The sequence below is a fragment of the Pteropus medius genome, unplaced genomic scaffold (genome assembly GCF_902729225.1).
Source record: "Pteropus medius unplaced genomic scaffold, Ma_sr-lr_union100, whole genome shotgun sequence".
Taxonomy (NCBI): domain Eukaryota; kingdom Metazoa; phylum Chordata; class Mammalia; order Chiroptera; family Pteropodidae; genus Pteropus; species Pteropus medius.
This window is the reverse complement of record NW_024346062.1, coordinates 5,522,815-5,548,496: the sequence shown is the minus strand read 5'-3', so window position 1 is coordinate 5,548,496 and position 25,682 is coordinate 5,522,815. Positions and strand designations below refer to the sequence as shown.

The following is a 25,682-nucleotide window of genomic DNA, read 5'->3' as shown; positions in this document are numbered from 1 at the left end:
GTACACAGAAATAAAAAGAAAACACTGCACAGGGAGTCCAGAAACTACTACTATTTGTCAGTAAGAGCTCTTGAGTAATTAAATCTTTTTTTCCAGGCGGGTTTGCTTTTTAGCCCCTGCCTTGGGCCACTGGTATCAGAGATATTTAAATGCCTCAAAGAAACCCAGAAACACTTCACCACATCTCTTGCCTTGTGTCTCTAACACAGTGCAACGGTATTCAAGTGAGATGAAGATGTGCAGGCCCTGCCACTACCAAAGTGGGAGATGAACACTGCTTCAAAGTGTAGGGAGGTTTGAAATAGAAATGCATTGATAAGACAAATTAACTTGTGGAATTCTTCCTTTCAGAGAGTATGAATGCAGTTGCCTCTTCCATAAAAGAAGTATTTTCTATTGGTGGTAAGTGTCCATTTTTCTTGCCTCTCTTATGGTTCTAGAGGTTAATCAAATTAATGCACCATAAATGTTAGCACATGATGGCTAAAGAATGTGTGGTATTATTAAATAATTTGTATTCTTAAATTCGTATATATGTAGGTGTAGAAGTGCATGAAGAACGATACTAATATTTACATTGGTAACTAGAAGAATATTTAACACTGGAAATGAAAACTAATTTATAGCTAATGAAATTAAATTTAATTAAAACAGAATCATTTAAAATAATTTTAAAATATTATTAACAAGTATATGACGGTGGCATTGACTTTGTTGACATTTTGGCTCCAAATCTAGAAGCATATTTTATATGTATGTATGTTCTATGTGTAGCATTTATTGTAAATTTTCTCATAGGAGTCATGGCATCAGCTGTGCCTATAACGATGACATTTTCTGGAACAATTAATAGATTAAATGTAATATACTATGAATCAGTCCAAAGATGAAAAAGCATGATGAATAAAACACATGTCAAACTTGACCTTACAGGTACTCTCAGACACAAATTAGGAATGTCAACAAAATGCTTTTAAAGCAATTTAATTATGTTTATCAGGTCTCATAAGAAAAAATGGCAGGTGTTTTTTTTTTTCTTTTTTTCTCCCATAGTTAGATTTCTTTCTCTCACCATATATTTGACCCCTTTTACCCCATATACTTCCCCTCTCCACCCTCCCCCCTACCCTGTGGTACAGGTGGTTCTTAAGAGCAAATCTTAGTTTCTGTAAGTTGTCAATTATGTTCATTTTTATTTTATACAGTTAATGGATGTGAACTACTTGCTGTCAATGTTAGTAAAAACTTCTAAGAACAAATCTATATCTTACAATTGTACTTCAAATATTTTTTTAAATATAAAATGTTTTAGAAAATAGAGATTATTTTAGAGAAAAATAGAAGAATACATGACAGTTTCCCTTCCAATGTAAGGAAAATATAGCAAGGAAACAAACATTTCTGACTATATTAGAGAAAATTCTCATATAAATAATGTTAAAATTAATTACCGTATACAACACTATTTTTGCCATTACATATTATTAAGAATAATCCTATTGCATTCCTCCCTCTACTCACAGTATTACTCTCAATACTTAACTTTTGACACTTCTAGTCACCAAATATGTGGGTTTTCCACACTTAGCAGTTTTTCCGACTCTCTGGACACAAGCTGAGTCAATTCAGTTCACTTCTGCATTTGTCTACTTGGAGATAGATCAGATCCCACAGGTTAAGGGTTCAGTCTCACAAGACTACCCCTGCCACTTTAGATGCCAATTGTACATCCAACTTGTCACCTGTGTTTCTGATAGAATGGTTATAAATTGAAGGTTCCCATAATTTCATTATATACAAGTTTATTATAAAAGGATATAATTCAGGAATAGCCAGATGGAAGAGATGCAGAGGGCAAGAAGGAGCTTGGACCTTTCATGCCCTCTTTGGGCTCGCTACACAACTAGCACTTGCAAATGTTTTCCAATCCAGAAGCTCTCCGAACACTCTCCTTTGGGAATTTTTATGGAGGCTTCATTAAATAGGCATGACAGAGTAAATCATGGGCCACTGGTGATTAAGTCAGTCTTCAGCATCCTCTCTCCTTCCTGGTTGTGAGCTGGTAGGTAATGCTGAAAGTTCCAACTCTCTGATCACAAGTTTAGTTCCCTTGGCAACTAGCCCCCATCTTTAGGAGGTTTCCAAAACTCACCTTGTTAACATAAACCTAGGTGTGGTTGAAAGGAGCTAGATGTGAATAATAAATGCTTTTATGGCTCCTATTATTTAGGAAATTCCGAGGCTTTTAGGAATTCCTTATGCCAAGAAAGGGATGAAGATCAAATGTATATTTCTTATTACAAATCACAGTTTCACATATATCAAGGTATATTCATGGGTGAAGAGAAATTTGAACAAGTGATCAACATTGCATTTTTAAATTTTCTTTATAATGTCCCAGCATTAAAGTTTAAAAGAACTTCAGAAATAGTATATGATTCTTTAAGTAACATGAAAATTATTTGAAGAAATAAAATATTTTGTTTCCTTTAATAATGAATTTACCATTATTTCCTTTAATAATGAATTGACTATTACCATTACAATGTTTATACCTTGTAATGCTTGGCAATCTTGTAGGACAGAGCTCTTAATATTCATTGTAAAATGATGGCTTTTCCCAAATCCGAGTTTGACTGTGCCGATTTTACATTCTTCCAGTTACAGTTTTCAGCAGAGTGTAGTTTTGCCATACTGAAATTAATATTAAAAATCTAATAACTGTAATCACTCAAGAAAGATTTCCAAATATGGTTTTATTCTCAACAAAGCACAAGTTATATGAAAATTTTAATTATAACAACAAAATGATCGATTTTTTCTGAATTTAAAGCAGAGACCTAAGTTTAATGGAAATTAAAACCATAATATGAATTATGTCTTCATTTTATTACTCATCCAGACACTACCAGAATACCCACACGTGGGCAGTAATCATTAAATTTAGTCATTTAGAATATTTTACAAAGTTTAATTCATATTGAAGCCATAGATTTTAAAAGTTTATTTTCATAGTTTTAGATTATCTAGGAAGGAAGACAAAACATGTATTACTTAAAATTTGTGGCTTAATTTATAACTCTTAAATATTTTGATATTTATGGATCTTTACCTTTTTGCCCAAGGCACTGCAAACGCTAAAGGTAAACTCGCCCTATGTCTCAGTTGCTTCAGTAAGAGTAGTGAGTTTGATGATCTCCAACTGTATCATTTATACATTTTTGTGTGTTGAAAGAGAAGAGAATTACTGTTGGCCTTTCTTGGAGAGCCCAACAGATTTTGAGGGCCTCAAGCCCCCCGTAGATTTAGTAGAATTTTAATTAGTGCCAACTTCATAATGATGATTAATCTCACATAATCTTGCACATCCCTAGTTCTGCAAGACAACTTTACTGCAACTGTCATCTTCCCTGACAACTGTGTAATTAATTGAAAAAATATAAGATTGTAGCTAACATTTTTTTTTCTAGAAAGATCATGGTAAATTCCCTGATTTTTCTGTTTTAGTATTTTTATCTACATTAGAGTAATCTCAGAATATTTCTTTAAATCCTTTAAGTATTCTCAAATCATTTGTGTTTATTTCAGATTAAATAAACAAACACAGATTCAGATTTCTTCCCCATACTATGCCTGCTGAAATGGCTGTATGTAGAAGAGAATATGATTTCATTTAAGTGTTTTATTATAAATGGTAATGACAAAAATGGACTTTTCAGTTCAGGGATGAGTAAAAGAAGGATTTACATGGGATGTTTTCTGTCAGAAACTAAGTCTTATTCTTCAGCTTCCCGTTCTGGAAGCAAGCAAATAATCAATGAAATTTCTTTTGCTCACAGTTGCTGAATTCTCCTGGGATATATTTGCATAGTTTTTCTATCAAACAAATTGCAGGAATAAGCCATTTTCTTTGAGAATGTCAATAAAAAAATAAGAAACTTCTTATTGTGGAATAGCTTCAGGACTGTTGACACAAATGAAATCTGGTTTGCTGCCAAGAACAGCATCCCCAAATTAATGCCCATTGAATGAATCCGGCAGTTACAGATGGTTTTTATTTCTATTTTTAACAGCATTAAGGGATTACAAATATTTTTTTTCTTTGAGATTATTGCACTGTTCTGATGATTGAAATCACTTTGCACTTCAGCCTTTACTTTTGTAGAAGACACTTGCTGTTGTCTTATTGCTCAATTATGAAGCACAGAAAATACTCCATCATAGCATTGCAAAAACAAAATGGGCTTATAATAAATCAAGAAATGGGCCCTACTTGTTTTGGTAGAACTCACATACAAAAGAGAAATTGTAGATTTTTTTTTTTCTTTAGAGAATCTGAACTTTTCATTAATCAGTTTTGAAAATGAGAAAACCTATATTGGTTACTGAAACAGATAGCTGTATCACTTAGTGAAACAGTGCTTAGATTAACAGTTATGCTCACTGAAGAATTATGTTAATAAAGAGATGAAAGAGAAAAAAGATATTTAAAGAGATGAAGTCATATCTTGCTTTATTTAATTACAATGAATTATACCACAAATACAGCCAGATTCTCAACATCAGAGCAATTATTATCCAAAATCTGAAATTCTATTTTGCATACTACCTAGTAGAAAAGTTCTGGGGAGGAGTATAGTCATCTTTCAATGAGTTCTTTCCATGAACTCACATGGAGTCTTATTTATTACCTTATTAGTACATGTTTGGCCTGAAGTAACCTCAAACAGAACAATTTCAGCAGATTTTTTTTCTATCATGCTCAAAGAGATAATGAAAGTTTCTTTCTCAATAATGCAAATTACCAAAGACTTGCAGGTTTTTTGGTCTGAACAAAATTAGGCCTGGCCTAAAATGAATTATAAGCTACAAAGTTACCATTACAACCAACATCATGACTCAGGAATCTTTATTCAAGTTTATCAGTTTCTTTGTTGCCATATCCTTCAGTATTCTAATATTAAGTTCAGCTTGCTATATTGATAATCAGCATTTTTTTCACATAGCCCTTGTCAGGATCATGTTTATTTTTCATTTGTTTGTTTGTTTATTATTGACTGTCCCATCCAAAAACTGTAAGCTCAATGTCTGTTTATTCATACCAAAGTCATGGCACTTAGTACAATACCTGACAGTGATATTGTGAATAAAGTAGTAAACAAGTAGGCTTGTTAAAACTTGAGCCACAGTATTTTCTTTAATTTTCAACTCTTTTGTTATACTAAGATTTATATCTGTGTTTTGCTTTGAGAGAATGAATCCATAGTTTATCCTTAACACTTCCAACAGTATGCTTTTTTGTCTAAGTATTTACAGTTGGGTTGTTTCAAGGCTTAGGCATTTTATGAAGGGCAATTCACTCTGCTACAGCATGATAATGAGACCTCATTGGGAGCATGGATTTTTCCTGCTTACCACGACAGTACCTCCTTTCATGTTGATGAAAGCAGGTAAAATTTTAGAAATGTTTATATGTTTATATTTTTTTCTTAAAATATGGAGGAATGGGAGCTTAGGAGTTGTTTTTGGTTTATTTTTTAATGAACTGAAGCTTTTATGTTCCACACAGACAAAGCATAAATGACATTAATCAATGATGACAGTATGTCCTCAACCACTAGAAGGATCTTCCACATAAGGAATTTGCTCTGACTCTTGAGATATACCCCTATACTCATCTCCTCCATTCCATTCAATAAACTCAAATTTATCCTTGGATCAGGCTAGACCATTAAAGAGCTTTAGATTTGGATCGCACCGTTTGAGCCTTTCATCTAATTGCTTTATCAAATTGAGTTCTGGTTATATGCTCCCAGTCAATAAGGAAGAATATAGGAAATAGTAAAAACGATAAACTTGTAATTAGGTCCGTTGTAGAGATGCTGCTGAAAATATCCTGCAGTGTATCATACAATGTCTTAATTTTTAAGAAGACCTTCAGGAGAAATTATTCTCACATATTTTAGAGAATGCTCATTCTTAATAGCTATTTGTTTTTTTCCCTTTGGCCTTAGAATCTGGCAGCTAACTGCCTTTTCCTCTCTATTTTTCATCTAAGAGTGTCTTTATCTCATGGATATTGGAAATCTTGCAGTTGTCTGCCTTTGTTTCTGTATTTTGCATTCAGGGAGTTTAGTCAAATTTGGCCCGTCTCTCTAGTAATTGTGTGTGGGAAATATGGCATGCATTCCTATTTGCCAGGTTGGCCCAGGCTCTGTCATCATACTTTTCCCTTGATTCTCTCAACTATTCATCCCATTCTTTTTTACCACCTTTTTCTTTCTTTCTTTCTTTCTTTCTTTCTTTTCTTTTTCTTTTCTTTCTTTCTTTTTTCTTTTTCTTTTCTTTCTTTCTTTCTTTCTTTTCTTTTCTTTCTTTCTTTTTCTTCTTTTTTTCTTTTTCATCATCCATCTATATCTATAGTATCCCAGTCTATATTGGTTATTAACAAAATCCAATAAGTTTCCACTGTGTTCACCTTCCATATTAGATTTTCTTCGTCAGCAACAGTCATTTGACCCTTTAATTTCATCTTCCTCCCCCCTCCCCTTCCCTCCCCCCTCAAGGCTACAGCCACTATGGAAAGCAGTATAGAGGTTCCTCAAAAAACTAAGAATTGATCTGCCAAATGATCCAGCAATCTCTCTACTGGGTATTTATCCCAAAGACTTGAAAATCCATATCCGAAAAGGTATTTGCACACCAATGTTCATAGCAGCATTACTCACAGTAGCCAAGACATGGAAGCAACCTAAGTGTCCTACAATAGATTAGATAAAGAAGCTGTGGTACATATATACAATGGAATATTACTCAGCCATAAGAAGAGATGAAATACTGCCATTTGCAACAACATGGATGGACCTCGAGATAACCACCTTTATTTTTCTAAGCCATTTCAAATCATTTGCTGCAGGAGAGATGTGTAGAAATCTATTCATGACATATTCTTTCTTAACATTTAGAGTAATATCTTTATGCCTATGAGATAAAGTCCAAATAGCTTTATAGCATATGAGATCATCCACAGACTTACCTCTTAATATTAGCTCTCTTGTTAGTAACCCTCACTATACTTCGCCCTCTCCTCCCACCCCTGCATCCTCTTGTTCCAAGGCAATCTGCTTATTTAGAGTTCCTCCAGAAAACCATACTGTTCCATGACTCTGTATTTTAATTTATATCTCTATGCTATCTTGGATGCTTTTATCATACTTCCTTTGGTCTTCTTACTTCCCATTCTCCCATCAGATAGCATTGACATCTTCTCTGTTGTTCTCCTAATATATATTATATAAATATCTATCATAATTAATACTGAGACTTGATAAAATTTTTCCACCAACTCTTTCTCTCTCTGCCATTTGACTAAACTCTTTGAAAGCAGAGGTTACACTTTTTGTTTGCGTTTTAAAATTAAGAAACTTTGACTATTTTCTGGTATATTATGCATATTCAATACATGTTTATCATATAAATACTGGGTAGATGAGTGAATATATGAATATATTATTAAATATTATAGAGTCTATGGGAAGCATTACAGTTATACTAAAATGGATCCAGAGAATAGATACGTAATTGCCCTGCCATGCTCCTTCTTTCAATGTGTGGAGTATACTATATGAAAATAATGGTAAGAAAAAGTGAATGCTGCTGAAATATACTGGTATCATATATTGAATGAATAAACTTACCTGCCTAATTTACAAATTTAAAACATGAAATAAAAAATGCAGGCACTGTATCTATAAGTACATACATGTAGGAGTGTTCAAATCTTATAAAGACTCCAAAATTTATACAAATGTAGACAGAATCCACCTATTAATGGGGTAGTTTGATTTCCTGAGAGCTCATCACTACCATACAGTATTGCTTTTATTTGAAATAATTATTAGGGATGATTCTTTGACCCATATGTTAACTGAACAAACATTTAGGGCTGTGAAACCTAAATTAAATATTTTGGGTGAAGTTAATGTTTCAATAGAAAGAAATAATACATGTGAAATAAACCTGGTATTTTCATTCTGTAGTTAATCAATCTTTATTCAACTATTCTGATTTTCCAAAGCTTTCTGTACTTCTGTTTTTATATATACATGAGTAGATGAGATAATGGATAGAAATTTTTTCAAGAAATTTTTATTTTAAAAACATTCCAGAAAGGCAGTGGAGTGAAAGAATACTACTATATGCTGAAAAACATAAATGATTACCTTTTGTTACTTGACTTTATACTTTTGTTCTATTCAATGTGATTTTAAAAACTTTTAACATATGTAGCTTTTCAGACTCTTCTAGCATAACCAACACTACATGGATGACAGTTTAGCTCTTCAGTCATGGGTTATGAGATTTTTTAACTTTATGAATTATTCTATATTGAAAGTATCTTATGAATCATTCTAGTCTAACCCTCTTCATTAATATCGATTTAATTAAAGCCCAGAAAATTTAAGCAACTGGCCAAATCTGACATAGATACTATGGTTTTGAAATAAAAAAAAAGGAAATCCCTAATAATGGATAAATGCTTTAATTTTCTTTATAAGTTCGAATATTAATCCAATCTTTGTTCATTTGGTAATATATAAATAAAACTGTATCACATTTATAAATCACATTATTATGAACATTAATTGAGACCATAAGAAAGGTAATAGAGTGCTTTTCTCTCTGATATAGGGTTTACATTTTACAAAATTAATAATTTATATTAATAGATGAAAGGTATATAAGTAGTAGTCCTCTTTATTTTGTTTGGATTAATGTTCAACCTTTCTTTTTAGCTGTTCTTTGAAAATTAAAAAATCCAGGAAATGCAATTGAAAATGTCAGCAACTGTTAAGAACACACACATTAAAATGTTATATTGGCTAATAGATAAAGTAATTACAAATACAAGAAGTGAAATTAGGGCAGTTAATAGATTAGAAGATTAAGGCCTATATAAAGTATTTTAAACTGGAAATCAATTACATACACTAGCTCCCCAATATTAGTGATAATTTTGTGTTTCCAAATATATTTTTCTTTTATTTCTTAGACCTACTAAGGCCGTTGTCATTATGTTACAGAATGCAGAGTGTAAAATTCACATAATTTTAAATTTTGTATTAAAAATATCATTCTTAGGAAGAAGTAAAATTATCTATCCATAGAGAACATCATCTTTTATGTAGAAAACCCTAAAGATTTTTTAAAAAGTATTAGAACAAGTAAACAAATTCAAACAAAATTTGCAGGACACAAACTGAACAAAAATCAGTTATATCGCTATACACTAACAATGTAAATCTTTAAAAAAATTAAGAAAATTTTATTACAATAATATAAAAAAGAATAAAATACTTAGGAATAAATATAACCAAGGAAGTGAAAGACCTTGTATATTAAAAACTAAAAAACTTTAATGAAAGAAAGAAGGCATCGATAAATGGAAAGACATGCCTAGATTGGAAGACTTTATATTGTTAAGATATTAATATCACCTGAAGTGATCTATAGATTCACTGCAATCCCTATCAAACTCATAATGGCATTTTTTGGTAGAAATATAAAAATTTATCATAAAATTCATATGGAATATTAAGAGGCCAGAAAATCCAAAAGAATTTTGAAGAACAAAGTGGGAAGACTTAAATTTTCTGATTTCAAAACATACTACAATGCAACAGTAATCAAACACAGCATGGTACTGACATAAAAACAAACAAATAGACCAATGGATCATAATAGAGAGTCCAGATATAAACTCACACATATATGGTCAAATGATCTTCAGGATGCCAAAATCACTCAACAGGGAGAGGACAGTCTCATCAAAAAAATAGGGAATTTTTGGGGGGAAATTTGGGAAAACTAGACAGTCACATGCAAAAGAATGAAGTTGGACTCATCTTACACCATGTACAAAAATTAAATTAAGTTGCAAGCATAAGACTTATAACTATAAAACTTCTAGGAGAAAACATGTGTGAAAATTTTTGACACTAGACTTGGTAGTGATTTATTTGATATGACTCCAACGCATAGGTAAAAAAAGCAAAAATAGGCAATAGAACTATATCAAACCTAAAAATGTTTGTGCTTCAAAAACACAAAAATAGAAAAGACAATCCATAGAATGGGACAAAGTATTTGCAAATTATATATATGAGAAAAAGTTAATATCTAGAATATATAAAGAATTACAACTCAATGAAAAATCAAAATACAGTTAAAAAAGGGCAAAAGGCTTACACAGGTATTTCCCTGAAGATGATATATAAATGGGCTACAGACATATGAAAAGATGCTTAACATTACTAATCATCAGAAACGAACATCCACACCACAATGAGATATCATCTCACTCCTATTAGGATGGCTACTCAAAACAAAAGCGCCACCACCACCACTAACAAAAGCTCCAGAAAATAAAAAGTGTTGGCAAGGATGTAGAGAAATTGGAACCTTTGTTTACTATCAGTGAGATTGTAAAATGGTTCAACTGCTATGAAGAATAGTGTGGAGGTTCTTCAAAAAATTAAAATGAGAACTACCATACAATCCAGTAATTCCACTTCTGGGTATATAACCAAAAAAAAAAAAGGGCTTTGGAATCTGAATCTTCAAAAGATATCTGTACTCCCTTGTTCATGGCAGCACTATTCACAATTGCTAAGTGCTAGAAGCAACCCAAATGTCCATTGATGGATAAAAGAATAAACAAAATGTGGTATATACACACAATGAAATATTATTAATCCTTAAAAAGGAGAGAAATCCTGTCACATGCTATAACATGGATGAACCTTGAGACATTATTTTAAGTGAAGTAAGCCACTCACAAAAAGACAAATACTGTATGATTTCACTCATGTGAGATATCTAAAGTAGTCAAATTCATAGAAACAGAAAGTAGAATGGCATTTACTAGAGGCTGAGGGAAGGGGAAAAAGGAGAGTTGTTGTTTATTGGATATAGTCAGATTTATAAGATGAAAAAGTTTTGGAGCTTCGTTTCCCAACAATGTGAATATAATTAACACCACTGAATATTTAATAATAGTTAAGTTGATAAATTTCGTTCTTTTTACCATAATTTTAAAAATCATTTTTATATTTAAACATTTTATGTTTCTCTTTTATTCAAAATCACTGTTATCCTGAAATATCCAGTAATTAATATGAAATGTAAATAAAATTTTAGTCTCTGTGTTTAGACATCACGGTGTAAAATATATAGCACAAAGCTCAAAATCTGAAGGAAGCCCAAATAGGAAAGAAATTGCCATCTGCATAGTAAATTTCACATCATACATACATAGGGGTTTCAATATTCTTATTATACTATGTTTAGTTACTTAGAAAAATCACTGAAATAGTCCTTAGCCTTTTTACTTTACATGCAAAATAGGGATGGCTAATAATCTGGAAATAGGATGAAGCTATACATAAAAATGTGAAGTAATGTGGAGCATAGAGAAGTAATTTATTTTATATACACATGCATGCAACTTTTTAAAAATCAGGTACATGAAATAAAAGTGTAAATGAAAAAGTAGGGAGCAAATTTGTTGAAATATAGAGTGTATCAATTTACCATTTAAAAAATCTTTATTAATTCCTGTTTCAAACTTGTGATTTTATGTAATTTTAGCTTATTTATTATTCAAAAGTTGACAGACTATTTTTAATAATTCCTTATATTAATTTTCTTCCAGAGAAGGATTTTATAACAAGGGACTCTGAAAAGAATGAACTCTGAAAAAATATAGACAATGAAAGAAAATTAAAAATAAAGTGTGGTATTTAAAACTATACTTTCTTTGACCTCCTGCCTTTCTAATGCTAATTGACAAGATTCAAAGCTCATTTAACAGCATTTAAAACCTCCTCCTCTCACAAACTTACAGCCACTTTAAAAAAAAAAAATTCCATTTGCAAATAGATTTAATGCAAAATATGCACTATAAAACATGCTTTAATAAACGTGAAACCTCTAATAGTCCATAATGGAGGTCATAGCTTCTAAGAAAATCTTTTATATTTTTTATCTTTCAATGTGAGTCCTTTGCTAGCTGTCTCGATTATTGCTAATACTTATAAATTTAACTGCCTCACGTTAATTCAGTTTTCTCGTATCTTTGTCCATTTATTTTCTATAGAATAAAGATAAACTTTTAAACTAATAAGAAGCCCACATCATATTTTTGGTAATCTTTGATTTCTTACTTTTGGTGTAAAGTGTATCCTCAGGATTCAGTTACTTATGAAGTTGTGTAGGGAAAAGAAGTGGTATTATAAGAAACCTGGACACCTGAATAAAGGCTGCAAAAGAGCTCCCATTTCCTAGAGCTCTTTCTTTCCCATATTTTCAGAATGCAAATTTGAGGAATGCAAACTTTGTCTGTTGATTAATCAGTTATTCCCTCAAGAGGTATTTAAAGCCATCCTTTACCTCTATTACCAAGTCATTACAGGAAACTTCGAATTCCCAAGCCTTTAGATAATAAGCCACAGGCCACTTAAAGGTACTACTGAGAGTAGAAGATTGGCATTAGAATATTTAGTCACAGATGGTAAATGGAATTTTCACTGTCTACTGCATCCCGGATACAGAGATTAAATTTCCTTCTCACATTTGTCTCCACATAATTTGAACTATTTTTTGTTTTATGAAGTTTATTTTGTTCTGAAGCATTTTAAGTTTGAGCTTCTGAAGAGATTGATACTTTCTCATTTTCTGGGGAGGAAAAGTGATAGATTGCCTTTGTAAATGAAGACTCATGCTGTTATTGTCTACAGTTCATAGTAGTCATGTTAGATTAAACAGCATTCTGTTGCGGGCTCCTTATTAATTATGATGCGTCCTGCTGCCATGCTGATTCTTTTTTTCCTGATGGCTACACTATGGAGAAGCACAGCTTCATTCAAAGAAGCCCATCACAATGCAAGCAGCTCATTAACTTCAGCCTTCCTCCCAGTTTCCTGTGACAAGCCGAAGAAGCTTCTTTAACTTTAGAGAGATGACAAAGTTTTATTTCCCTTTCACAGCATTTCAGGGGCAGTTTATCATGTTCTTTTCTTCCAGACAGAATTTTGAACAGAAGCAGAGAGGCACAGAACTTTATTTTTAATGCTCTGGATGTCACTAAATTGGAAGTTACTGTAAACGACAGCCCCTTACATTTGGTAGTTTTCACATTTTATTTCAAAAAAATTTGGCCACATCTTTTTGTATTTTTGATTCAGGAAATAATGAACTTACATGAAATCCGTTGTACTGTCCAGATTCAAATTTTGTGACTGTTTTTCTTTAGTTTTCTTTAATTTTTGTTTTGTTTTGTTGCTAGCATGCAGGAGAGAAAATCTTAATGTGGAGCCCTTCAGATATGACTATTAGGTCTTTCAAATTCCAAAATTCCACCATTGCGTATTTCCTTTGGTTTGTCTCTCCATGCATTTTCTAACACTGTAAATATCTTTGGAAGGGATTGTATACCTGGGTGATTTAGTGAATGTACTTGATTCAGTCTCAATAGGCTTTGCTATAATAGTAGACAATGTCCAAAAATCTCAGTGGCCAAACACCATAAAAATATCTATCTTTCATGCTACAACTCCAACATGGCAGAAGGCTTTGCACGTCATATTCAGGGATGAAGTTTGAAGGAAACTAATTCCTCACATGTTTTCATGACTGTTAGAGCAGGAAAAGAGAAGACATTGAACACTGGTTTTCATAATTCCTTTGAGAAACGGCATGCCACTGCTCATGACTGGTGATCCCAAGTGAGTCTCATGACCACATCTAACTTCATGATGATGGGTGTGATCCTATACAGAAGGAGAAGGAACAGACATTTGTGAACAGCCCCAGTGATAAACAGCACACTTGTAAATTAGTTCCTCTTAACTACATTCTAGTTGGTTTAAGCTAGCTGGTTTAAGAGCTAGAAATTTGTATGTGAGGGATAAAAGAAAAAATGTGCTTCTGCAGCATAAGAGACAACCCAGGAGCACAGAAGAAACATGGGGCCAGGCACCTATCTCAGTGACAGGAGGGGTTATGCAGAAACCATATCCCAGCTCACCAACCTTTGGTGATCTTCACTCAACATAGTAATTCTCAACCTAGGTAAATAATTTTCCAAATAACAAAATAATACAGTATTACTACATAATAAATGTCATTTATAAGGCTTTTTAAACCATAGCCTTCTTGAGAGGAAACACTATATAGTAGTTCTCTTTCATCCACGGTTTTACTTTCCGTGGTTTCAGTTACCTGTGGTCAACCATGGTTTGAAATATTAAAAGAAAAATTCCAAAAATAAGTACAGTGATGAAATCTCATGCCCTTCCACTTCATCCTACCCAGGACATGAATTATCCCTTTATTCAGCATATTTATGTTGTACATGCTACCTGCACATTAGTCACTTAGTAGCAATCTCAGTTATCAGATTGACTGTCACAGTATCATTGAGTTCAATAACCCTTATTTTACTTAATAATGGCCCCAAAGCACAAGAGTAGTGATACTGGCAATTTGGATATGCCAAAGAGAAGCTTTAGGGTGTTCCCTTTAACTGAAAAAAGTGGAACTTCTTGACATAATAAGAAAAAAAATTGTATGCTATGGTTGCTAAGATCTATGATAAGAATGAATCTTCTATACTTGAAATTGTGAATAAGGTAAAAGAAATTTGTATTAATTTCGCTGTTGCATTTCAAACTGCAAAGGTTATGGCCACAGTGTATGATAAATGCTTAGTTAAGATGGAAAAAGCATTAAGTTTATGGGTAAAAGAATAAACAACACATTCACATAACTATTATATTGTTATAATTGTTCTATTTTTAAATTAGTTATTGTTAATTTATTACTGTGCTTAATTTATAAATTGTCATAGGTATGTCTGTACAGGATAAAACAGTCAATATAGGGTTCAGTACTATTCTTGATTTCAAGCATCCGCCAGGGGGCTTGGACTATATCTCCTGTGGATAAGAGGGACTATTGTAAATTGTTGATAATGAAATCATTGGCAACTATTGACTTACAATCCAAGATTTGCAGTTCCATAGGAACAGGGCTGTGTGTCTTACATCTCTCTCTGTGTCTCCAGTTGTTAAGTTACAGCTGACAATATTTGTTGTAGAGCATAAAAAGCATAGTGTGGGAATTAAATGGTCTGTTTTCAGTCCTTGCCAGACTACTTACTTGCTGAGTAATTGTGAGCAAATAACTATTGCTTTAGCTTACTTAGTATCCATTTGTCCTTCTGGTAACTGTCATAATCTCCCACCCCTATCTCATGACTCCAAATGTTTAGTCTATGTGGTTCCATTTTCTAGTTTCTGGGATAAGGCATATCTCAACATAACCCATCCCTGTGATTATTTTAGAAAGGGGTACATGTTCAACATTTTTCATGAGAGAATTTTTTTAATCACTAGGAAAGAAAAATTCTATTCTTATCTGATAGTTACTGAAAGAACATGGTATAAATTTTAAGTGATTGGCTTCCCTACTGTCCCAAAATAGGATGAATACCTGTGTGACCAAGGAGGCAATGTGGAAAAACTAAACTGAGTGGTAGAGAGAGAAGAGAGAAACTATGTAAATAATAGACTAAAGTAATTAAGCCCCATGAGATTTGACCTTGACCTTTCATTTATAGGACAAAACTCATGCCTTTTTCATTAAATCTAGTTAGAGTTGAGGTTTTGAAATACCAAACATCATGACAGATAAACTTTCCTGAGCCAGTTTCGACATGTATAAAATGAAGTATTGTTATAATGATATGTGGATTTCCTTAAAATAAACACAAATTCTTTAAAATGCTATATGCTGCAGATTTGTGGAAGAAGATTAAAATCCAGTTTGTAGAAATGTTGAGTTTGAGACATCTGCGGTACAGTTTAGAAGAAATAAACATTTCAGTTGGATATTCTTGTCTGGAGCCCAGGAAATATGTACTGGAGGGAGATATAGAGTTGGAGTCATCGATATAGAAATGGTAATCAAAGCCCAGGTTATAAATAAAAGTGCCCTGTCAGAGCTGTGTATACTAAAAGGAGAAGAAGGGAATACTGTGTATTTTAAATTTAATAGAACATAAACTATAGTGGGGCCTGGGTATGTTTTAATCTAAGTTTGACAAGGGAATGCAGTGGTCACTTTATGTAGGACCTGGACCGAGTTGCTAAGGAATTTATTGTTTATCACTTAGGCAAATAAATAGGAGTCATTCAATGAAGGATTTCAAGCAAGAGCCAAAATAGCATTTCAGCTTTTATTAAGGTCACTCTTATGGACGAGGAGAGATAGATTTAAGTGGAAATGAATGATGTCAGAGATACTAATAGATCATTCCAATTCTTTAAGCAAAAGATACTAAAGACCTAAATTAAAGCAATAACAGTAAGAAATGAGAAGGTTAGAAGGAGATTTAAGAGTGTTTTACATGAGCAAAGGTATATGAGAGCTGAAGGAGATAATTTCATTATAAGAGTTTTTCCTAGAATAATTGAGAGAATAGTAACAATTCAATTAAGGGAAGCAGTAAAAAATGCATAAGTTTGGAAGCAAATTTCAGTTTTGAGCAAGATGATATGAATATCTAAAGCCAAGAGAATTATTTGGAATTGATTTTTCTGCAAATAGGTGGTAAAATCTGTGACATGGATAAAAAAGCCTAAGAGATAGTACAAAATGATAAAAGGTTCAACTTTAAGACTAGAGCCCTAGGAAAAGCCTAGGAGAAGACTTAAGAATGAAAGACTATAAAAGTAGACAGAGAAACAGAAATGCTTTTGGATGCTTCTAAAAAAGGGAGAATATCAAGGAAGAGATAGTGGCTGGTTGGTCACTCTCTATCTAGGATCTGGATAAGATACAAATTGGGAAATATTATTTGAGGAACCAAACATGTACTAATAAGGTAATTCAGGTCTTCATTAGGGTAACAACATCATTTTCAAATACAGTTAATTCACTACTTATACAAATGTCTTTACAATTTTAGTTAATTCTGCCTGTAAATGAGAAAGGGCTATACTTTCATAAATTATGTAATCTCCTTTCTCTTGGTCTTCATGCCTCTGCCAGTACACCCAACTCTTCAAATTTTTTTTGTCCAGTAGAACACATTCTCTTTCTTTGGGAAAAAATATCTACCTTATTCACAGGAAAATATTTTGGTTCTCTCTTGAATCCTCATTCCAGTGCAATACCTAGAATTCACATGAATACAAAATGACACGTTCCTCTACTCATTTCATAATTCCAGAGAGATTTTAGGCTCTGAAAAAGCAATAAGTGGAATCTCAGATTCTAGTCCAGTTTTCCAACAGCAAGAGCATGAGTTACTGATTTCTTTACCTGGTAAATAATTCACTTTTTCAAAAATATATTGAATTGTTTTCTTCTGAAACATCACAATCTATTTCCATTTTTTAAGGAAGAATATTTTTCACATTAACAAAACTCTAAATATCCATTATAGAACAAGGAATATGAATGGCTTCTTGTCTGTTCTATTTCTTCTCCTTACTAACATTTAATATCTATATTTATTGACTAATTTCTAATCAAAATTGATTCCAATTGTTTTGATTCAGAATCTTGCTGTGATACAGAAGCAGATTGCCATATCTGTCTGTGAGAATGAATGAATGAATGGATCTTGTTTATATTAGATACATTTTATCATAGTACATAATTCTTACATAATCCCTATATCCAGTTTTTTTAAATAGTTGCATATGATATTAGCACATATTGAACTCATTTAACTGTAAGTACTTTGTCCCTAAAAAAACTGAACTTGGTTCCTTATAGACAATGATTTAATGGGAGGAGCATTTACTACATATGCAAACACTTGCCTACTGGGACTAATTATTTAAAAAGATGAGGCAGCTATAATTGTTTGCATGCTAATTTACCATGAAGTGTTTTCCCAGCCCTAAGGACACAAAAGCTTTATGTTTAATGTTTTAGTCCAGTGTAACAGATAATTAAAATAATTATTAAGAACCAAAAGTATTTTTTTAACTTCAATAATTTCTCATTTATTACTATCATCATTGCACCAACTCTTATACACAAAATAGAAACCTGGGATTTTTTTCTTGGCTGTTTGATTTTCATTCCAGTGCAGTCAGAAGTTGCTGGTACATCTCATAGCACTTGTAGTCATCATTCCTACTTTAATCTGTTGCAGCATTCACTTGGTTCACCAGTATTTGTCTTTAGTAGATACTTCATTCCATGTGACCACATAAAATAATTTAAGAAACTCATTAGCCATTATATGCTGTGGACTTCCAGTATACCATTTCCCCATCTAAAACAACTTGACACTATCTGCTGCTAGGAAACATGTCTAGTATCAAGCACTGAATCAGTCAGGTTTTAGTAAAGAATAAGAATCACTTTATATATTTTAAAGGGGATACAGATTTAGTGTAGAAGTTGAGGTTGGGTATTTACAAACTTATTAGAAGAACTGGAAAAATGGGTTTTAGACTTAGTTTTACGCTATTACAAATCTTTTTAAGGCATCTAGGTATTTTAAGAACAAGTTTTCTCTCTCCCCTGCCTTGCATATTTTAACATTTCAAAAATCGTGACACATCACTTCTGAAAGGTTGTTATTAAATTGATGGTGTCTTAGAGTCATGGTTTTGTAGCATTTATCATCTAAGTCATCACTTAATTTTCATGTTCTCAGTAAGACTGTCTTAAGTGGCATTCATCTTGGTTCCTCTAGTAGCCAATGTGATTAACTTCTCCATCCTGGCCACAGCCCTACCACCTTAGCCTTTATATAACCTGTTTCCTCAGGCTTTTACCTTTAAGTGTCTTATCACACTCTATTTCACATTTATATGAATGTACAAATGAAATGAAAGAGTCAGTTTTTAAATATTTACCCAAAATAGAGAGAGTTTCACTTAAATGCTATCAAAAGCATAAATTTTAATCATGAGATATTGGATCATACCCTATGAAAGGTTTACTTGTCTAGATATACACAATGAAGCCATGTAAATCTGCTTATATTAGGCTTTGGGATTTTTAAATGTATTGTGAATTTCTGTAATTAGACGGAATATGAATGGGGCAAATACATGTAGAGAGGAAGGGTTATAAAGAAATATTACTTGGATCATTATGTTCCTTGTTTGGAAGACTTCAATGGATCTCATGATTTTGGTGGTTTAAAAGGAAACTAAATCTGTAGACAGGAGAGTCAAGCTCAAATCCTAAAACTGCTACTTCAGGAGGTCACATTTCTCTAACCTTCACATTCCTCTTCAATAAAAATGACAATAGAAATATCTAACTCTGAGGATTGTTATGAAGATTAAATGCAAAAAAAAGCAGTTGTAAAGGCTGACAATACGGTGTTCAGTAAGCTCAAGAATACAGAATATCTGTCTTCTCCTAGCCAGTTTATATTTCTAACACACACCCCTAAAGGTGGGGAAGAGGATAAATATTTATTTCCCGTTTACATGAGCAAGATACATAATGTTGATGAATTCTAAAAGTGGTGTATATATATTTGTTTGAAAACTTTAAAATTCTTCTGATGTACTTTTATGTGTGCTTACACAGTAGGAAGTAGAATTCTATAAACAAGAGAGAAAAGGACAGAGAGAGAACATTGCTTTAAAATTTGCTTCTTGACCTTGTTGCATTAATAAATAGGGGTGAAGCCCACAATCTTCAAAAGACTGACACGGGACATCTTCCTTCTATGCAAATTTATATCATGAAAGAAAGATTGGTATAGCTTTCCTACTGTGAGACAATTTGTTAAATGAAAAAGATCGAAATATCATGGCATTTCTCATAGACACAGGGCATGTAAATCAGCTTGCAAATTAAATGGAATCACAAAAGATTATTTGAAAATGACTCTGAGACTAAAGGTTGGAGGACAGAGTACGAAGTGTTGGATGGAAGAGAGGTGCCAGCTATGAATCAAGTAAATGATATATAGACCTTAGGTCAGATGCATTTGGTGTGCATGGGTCTCTAGTTCCTGCATGTTGAGTTTGTGGGAGAAGATAACAAATTTAATGATTTCATATTTAATATTATTCAATTAGGGAATCATAAAAACATTTGTGAAATATGTTGAACCAACCAACTAACCCAACATTCTGAACTCACTAATCATTTTCAGCGTATTTAATACAAGGGTAGAGAGTAAACATGGAAATTAATTCCTAATGTCATCACCAAGCAAAAGAAATGCTTAGCCACTGGATTTTTCATTCTGCTACAGCCAGATTCACAGGGTGGTAGTCAGAAGGGCCCCCATGAGAAAGGGGCTATGATACTTGACTCCAGTTCTTAGGAGCTGACTTGATTCAGAAAAGGAAAGAATGAGTCTGCCTCAAGGGAGGTTGCATCTCTGATTTAATAAGTGATAAAAGAGCCACAAGTACTGGATTTTTTATTTTTAATTGGTTATTATGTGTATTTAATTCATAGAATCTTTTAAATCAAATGGATTGTGAAGGTCATTGAGTGCACGACTCCCTTCAACAAAATCACCAGTAAGTGGTAATTTGATCCTGCTGGACTAACTCTGCTAATAAAAACTCAGTAAGTTTGTGAGGAACTCTGTTCAATAATTAAAGCTTTGTAATTATGCAGAATCTTTTCTTTATATAGGGGTAGTCTACTTCAGTATAACTTTTACTCAGTTATCATGTACACTTATACTCTCTCTCACCTCTTCTCCATAGGCCTTCAAAAGGTATAGTTATTATGCTCTTTATAATTCTCTTTCAGCCAGGCCAACCACTTTATGAACTAATGAAATGACTGCCTCTTTCCCCAAACAATGGCAGCAGTGGCAATGTAATCCTATGCTTGGCTTGCTACATGATTACTACTTTCTCATTTTACCAGATAGAAACTGAAGCACAGAGTCTAGCAACCTGCCCAACTGTATGTTGTGCCAAGATTTGATTCTAGATATTCTGTCTACAGCAGAGATCCTCAATCCGTCAGGTCCATGGCCTGTTAGGAACTGGGCCACACAGCAGGAGGTGAGGGGTGGGCAGACAAGCGAAGCTTCATCTGTATTTGCAGCTGCTCCCCAGCACTAGCATCACTGCCTCAGTTCCATCTCAGATCATCAGGTACTAGATTCTCATAGGAGCACTGGCCCTGGTGCCAAAAAGGATGGGGACTGCTGGTGCTCTTAACTACTTTATTTTGCTGACAAAAGAAAAAAATAATTTTATCTACTTTGACACTTTATTTTAATTCATTCAAAATTCAAAAAAAAAAAGGAAAAAATGAAAATACAAATGAGAAATGAGTCCATAATAAAGAAATTATTAGGAATATATATAAGTAGTATACATAAATCTATAGATATATACATCATTCATCAATGGATCAGTATTTTATTAATGAATTCCCAAAACTTTAGTTGAACTCAAAAATAACAGAAAGAAATTGAGGAAACTATCAATTTGGGAAAAGATAAAGAAGTGATTAATTTTTACTTTTTACTATATACTGAATAAACTTAGTAGCTTCTGAATCAAGAAACATGACATACACAAACATCAAAATATTCAGCTCATATAGAAACTTATCAAAACTGAAACAAAAATTACATAGATTTTTCAAGTGAGATTAGCTTTATAAGCTTTTTAACTTTTTAAGCCTCTGTAACTTTCTCTTAGAAGTTCTCATCTGAACCACAGAACATGGGAAAATGTCTCAACTTTACATTCATTATATACTCTGTAATGAGTCCAGCGTCTTCTGAAATTGCCACTGTCAAAAATTAGGATATTCTTAATAGATGCTCTTTTAGATCATCTTTGCCATGTGCAGATACTTTAGAATTTACAAGTAAAGGTTGGATAATGAAATAAAAACCTAGAGGTCAATCTAATAGCAATTTTGTCTGCAAAAAGAATGTTACATTTGCTTTTATTTTTCTTATGAGCTTTTTACTTTTCTGAAAATCTTGTAAATAACTTTTTGTATTATTATCCCCCTGTAGAATGAGCGATCTCTGGTTCCATGAAATATATGTAAAGCAGTTCTTATCACAAACCATGAACCTATTTATGAACTAAAAATGGGTTTTAAAAATGACAAGAATAGAGTATATGTCAGATTTTTTTTCCGTGATGAATCATGTTATCCATTATTTCTCTTTTGACAATCCGTCACTAATTATGTTAGTAACACTTCTCCTGCTGACTAAATTTCTCTCTCTTTATAAAATAAATGTCTTTGGAAGCTGCATTAGTATTTTCATGTGGTCACATTACTGATGTTAAAAAGGAAGGTAACAGCTTATTACACTAAGTTTACACCTGGTAATACTCTCATCTATAAATAGGGCATTTCTAAAAATTTTCATTATTCTCCTTATCCTTCTCTACTCTATTTTTGTCAATAACATCAACATTCTAAAGCATCATCCACAGGTTCCAAACCAGAACCATCTTAACTCTCTCGTCTTTCACTTATAATTTCCCACCGCAATATCTGACCTCACGTTGCCTTATTCAATGATGCTTTCACTATAGCTTTCACAAATGACCTCTCTTCATTCTTCCCAATGGGGTCAACCCACCCCAATTTATTTTCAGACTATTCTAATGTCCATCTCATGTTCTTCCTGCCCAACAGGCCAATTCTCTGTTAAAAAAAAAAAAACCTCAAGAAAAAGTTCTATGTGACCTCTATTATTGGCAGAGATGTTATTGATAATGAAAACTTTAAACTAAAATATTGCTTCCAGATGTATTTTAATTTTTCTGAATGGTAATAATTTTGTCTGTTACACTTATTTGTTGTCTCATCTTGTTTTTTTGGTTTGCTTTTTAAATAGTTAAATTTTTTCCCAATTTGTCTATAATCATCGGTGATTATATTTCCTTTATATTCCCCTAAATTTGGTTTGATAGATAAGTAAATGCATAAAATCATCATATATTTATCTATGATTCAGTTTCCTCATTTTAAAATGCGGACAGCAATAGTACTTATCTCATAGTTATATGGCAAAGGTTAAGTGAGTTAATATATTTAAACCATTAAAATAATACATGGTGCCTGGTACAGGCTTAATAAATGTTAGCTATAGCTATTATTATTTTATTTGCTTTCCCATTAACTTATTATAAGTTTGATCTAGTTAGCATCTTGTTTATTCCCTGTAAGTACAACCAATTGTGCACATGGATTTAAGGCACAGGTGGTTTACTGGTGCTGGAATATCTGCTAATCAGAGCTAAAGATTCCATTTACTCTATATACATGTGTAACCCCATACTAAATTTGATTAGGGTCTTACTTTTGTCAACTTAATGAACTAGAGACATAACTTATCTCAGAGCAGTGTCTGGATAGCATAAAATAAGTAAAAGGACTTTTTCAAAGTTACCTATATCAGAATAAATGAAGAACTTTGGATTTGGGAATATTTCCTTTGGTTTTCTTTGTTTGTTTTTGTTTTACCTTTTGGCAAAATATGCCAGGTTCCTGTGGAAATATGGGAACTAAAGGGATAATTACCATTTCACAAAAATTGCCTACCACTTCCATCCAAGATGGAGCAATAGGCACTGGATTTACTACCTGAAGCAACCAAGAAATGAATCAATTATAAGAAACAATAATTTTCTACACACTTGACATTAAGCAATAAAGAGTAGTAATCCCTGGGAGGCAATAAACAAACCAAGTGAGATTTATTACTGCCCCCAACAATGGTATGAACCAACCTTGTGCCTTGAAAAAGTTCCCAGGATATATCATAGGTAGAGGGAACCCAGATGGAACCTGGTGGGCTCCATGAGTTGAGACAGGACTGAGGATCCTGGGAGTCAAAGAGTCAGGTGTTTATAGATCGTAGTACAAGTGAAAGAGATCTGCAAATGGTGTCCAGTGTCCATCCAGTGTTTAGCTAAATAGTAATCAGAGCAGTGTCCTGTCCATCCAGTCAGGCGCCATAATTATCCCTTTGTCCAGTGTATCCATGCTGTATATGTTACCTGCTCGTTAATTACTTAGTAGCCATCTTGGTTATAGATTAACTGTAAAAGTATTGCAATACTTGTGTTTAAGTAATCCTTATAGTAGTTGAGCACAACATCACTATGCCTATGATATTTGCCTTACTTCATCTCCTCATATAGGCATTGTATCATCTCACATCACAAGAAGGAGACTGTAATACAATCAGATATTTTGAGAGAGGAACTACAATCACAAAGCTTTTATCAAAGTATATTATTATAATTCTATTTTATTCTTTGTCATTATTATTAATCTCTTACTGTGCCTAATTTATAAATTAAGCTCCACTGTAGGTATGCATGTATAGGAAAAAAAGCATAGTGTATATAATATATATGTGTGTGTGTGTGTGTATATATACATATGTTTATAAATATATGTGTGTATATATGTATACATAGTGTATATAATATATATATGTATGTATGTATATGTTAATATATATGTATAGATATATATGTTTATATATATGTATACACACACACATAGAGGGTTTTAGGCATCCACTGGGAGTCTTGGAATATATTCTGAAAATAAGATTGTGCTACGTATATATGAGCATTGGAACTGTGCTTAAACAATCCACCTAGGGTATACTTTTGAGTGAAAAGCTGAAATTTTATTCTGTAAATGTCATAGTCTATTTTTGTCTCTATGATATGGCCCAGTGTGTAGATTTATGCTGTTATATTGGTCCTAACTCATGTAAATAAATTGACTCGACATAAAAGAAAAGATTCTAAAGTGATAATATTTGAACTTTATATGGGGATGACCAAATTGTTCAGTTAATTCAGCTCAATAGTGTCAAGTTATTACCTTTAACTAGGAGATAGACCTGTCTTAAGTTTATGTTTTAGTAAAATTTGTGATTGGTCATTTCTTAAATATAGATGTTAAGCAGCATAAATGCTGAAAAGTCAGAAAATTCAGAAAATTGAGGTCCTATTTAAATAGACTAATGAGGATCAGTATAAAATAAAAACTTTATATCATTCATGCTGTTGTAATATGGCCATGGATACCCTCTTTGTGGTAGGTGTTCTAGTGCAGATTCTTTTGTAAGCTACCTCTGTGGGTCCATCATACTCCTGTGGGTCTTGTTCTATGAAATATACTCTTACCTTTTCCAACCTCCTTCCCCTCCTGCTCCCAGGAGTGCATCTACATCGTATTATAGAAGTTCTCTCACCCTAAAAAGTTGTTTGTTTGTTTGTTTTTCGAGTGCAGTAATTTTAAGATGACTCAAGCTTGGCTTCCTTTCAAGCCATCTATGTAGCCCAATGGAACACATACTGTAAGCTGCTTCAGTTGGGTAGTAGGTGCACTTTCTCTTCCCTTCCTCCCTCTTTTATTTACTTACTTACTTATTTACTTATTTTTTCCATTAAAGATTACTCCAGGTAGCCTCAGACTTCCAGAATTTCATATATATACATGTTTTTATGCCATTACTATACTATTTTGATGATCGTAGTTTTGTCATTTAGTTTGCAATTTGGGAGTGCGATACCTCTTTCTTTCTTTCTTTCTTTTCTTTTCTTTTCTTTTCTTTTCTTTTCTTTTCTTCTCTTCTCTTCTCTTCTCTTCTCTTCTCTTCT

General features: G+C 32.7%; 1 protein-coding gene across 2 annotated transcripts in view; it reads left to right on the top strand.

Annotated features, from left to right (window-relative positions):
- EDIL3 (EGF like and discoidin domains 3) overlaps positions 1-25,682 on the top strand; it is a 610,996-nt gene that overhangs the window by 33,247 nt on the left and 552,067 nt on the right. For both annotated transcript variants that reach the window (XM_039875013.1, XM_039875011.1), the window contains exon 2: positions 352-402. In XM_039875013.1, coding sequence (XP_039730947.1) covers positions 357-402 — 46 coding nt within the window. In that variant the 5' untranslated portion in view covers positions 352-356. The remainder of the gene's footprint in view (positions 1-351; positions 403-25,682) is intronic.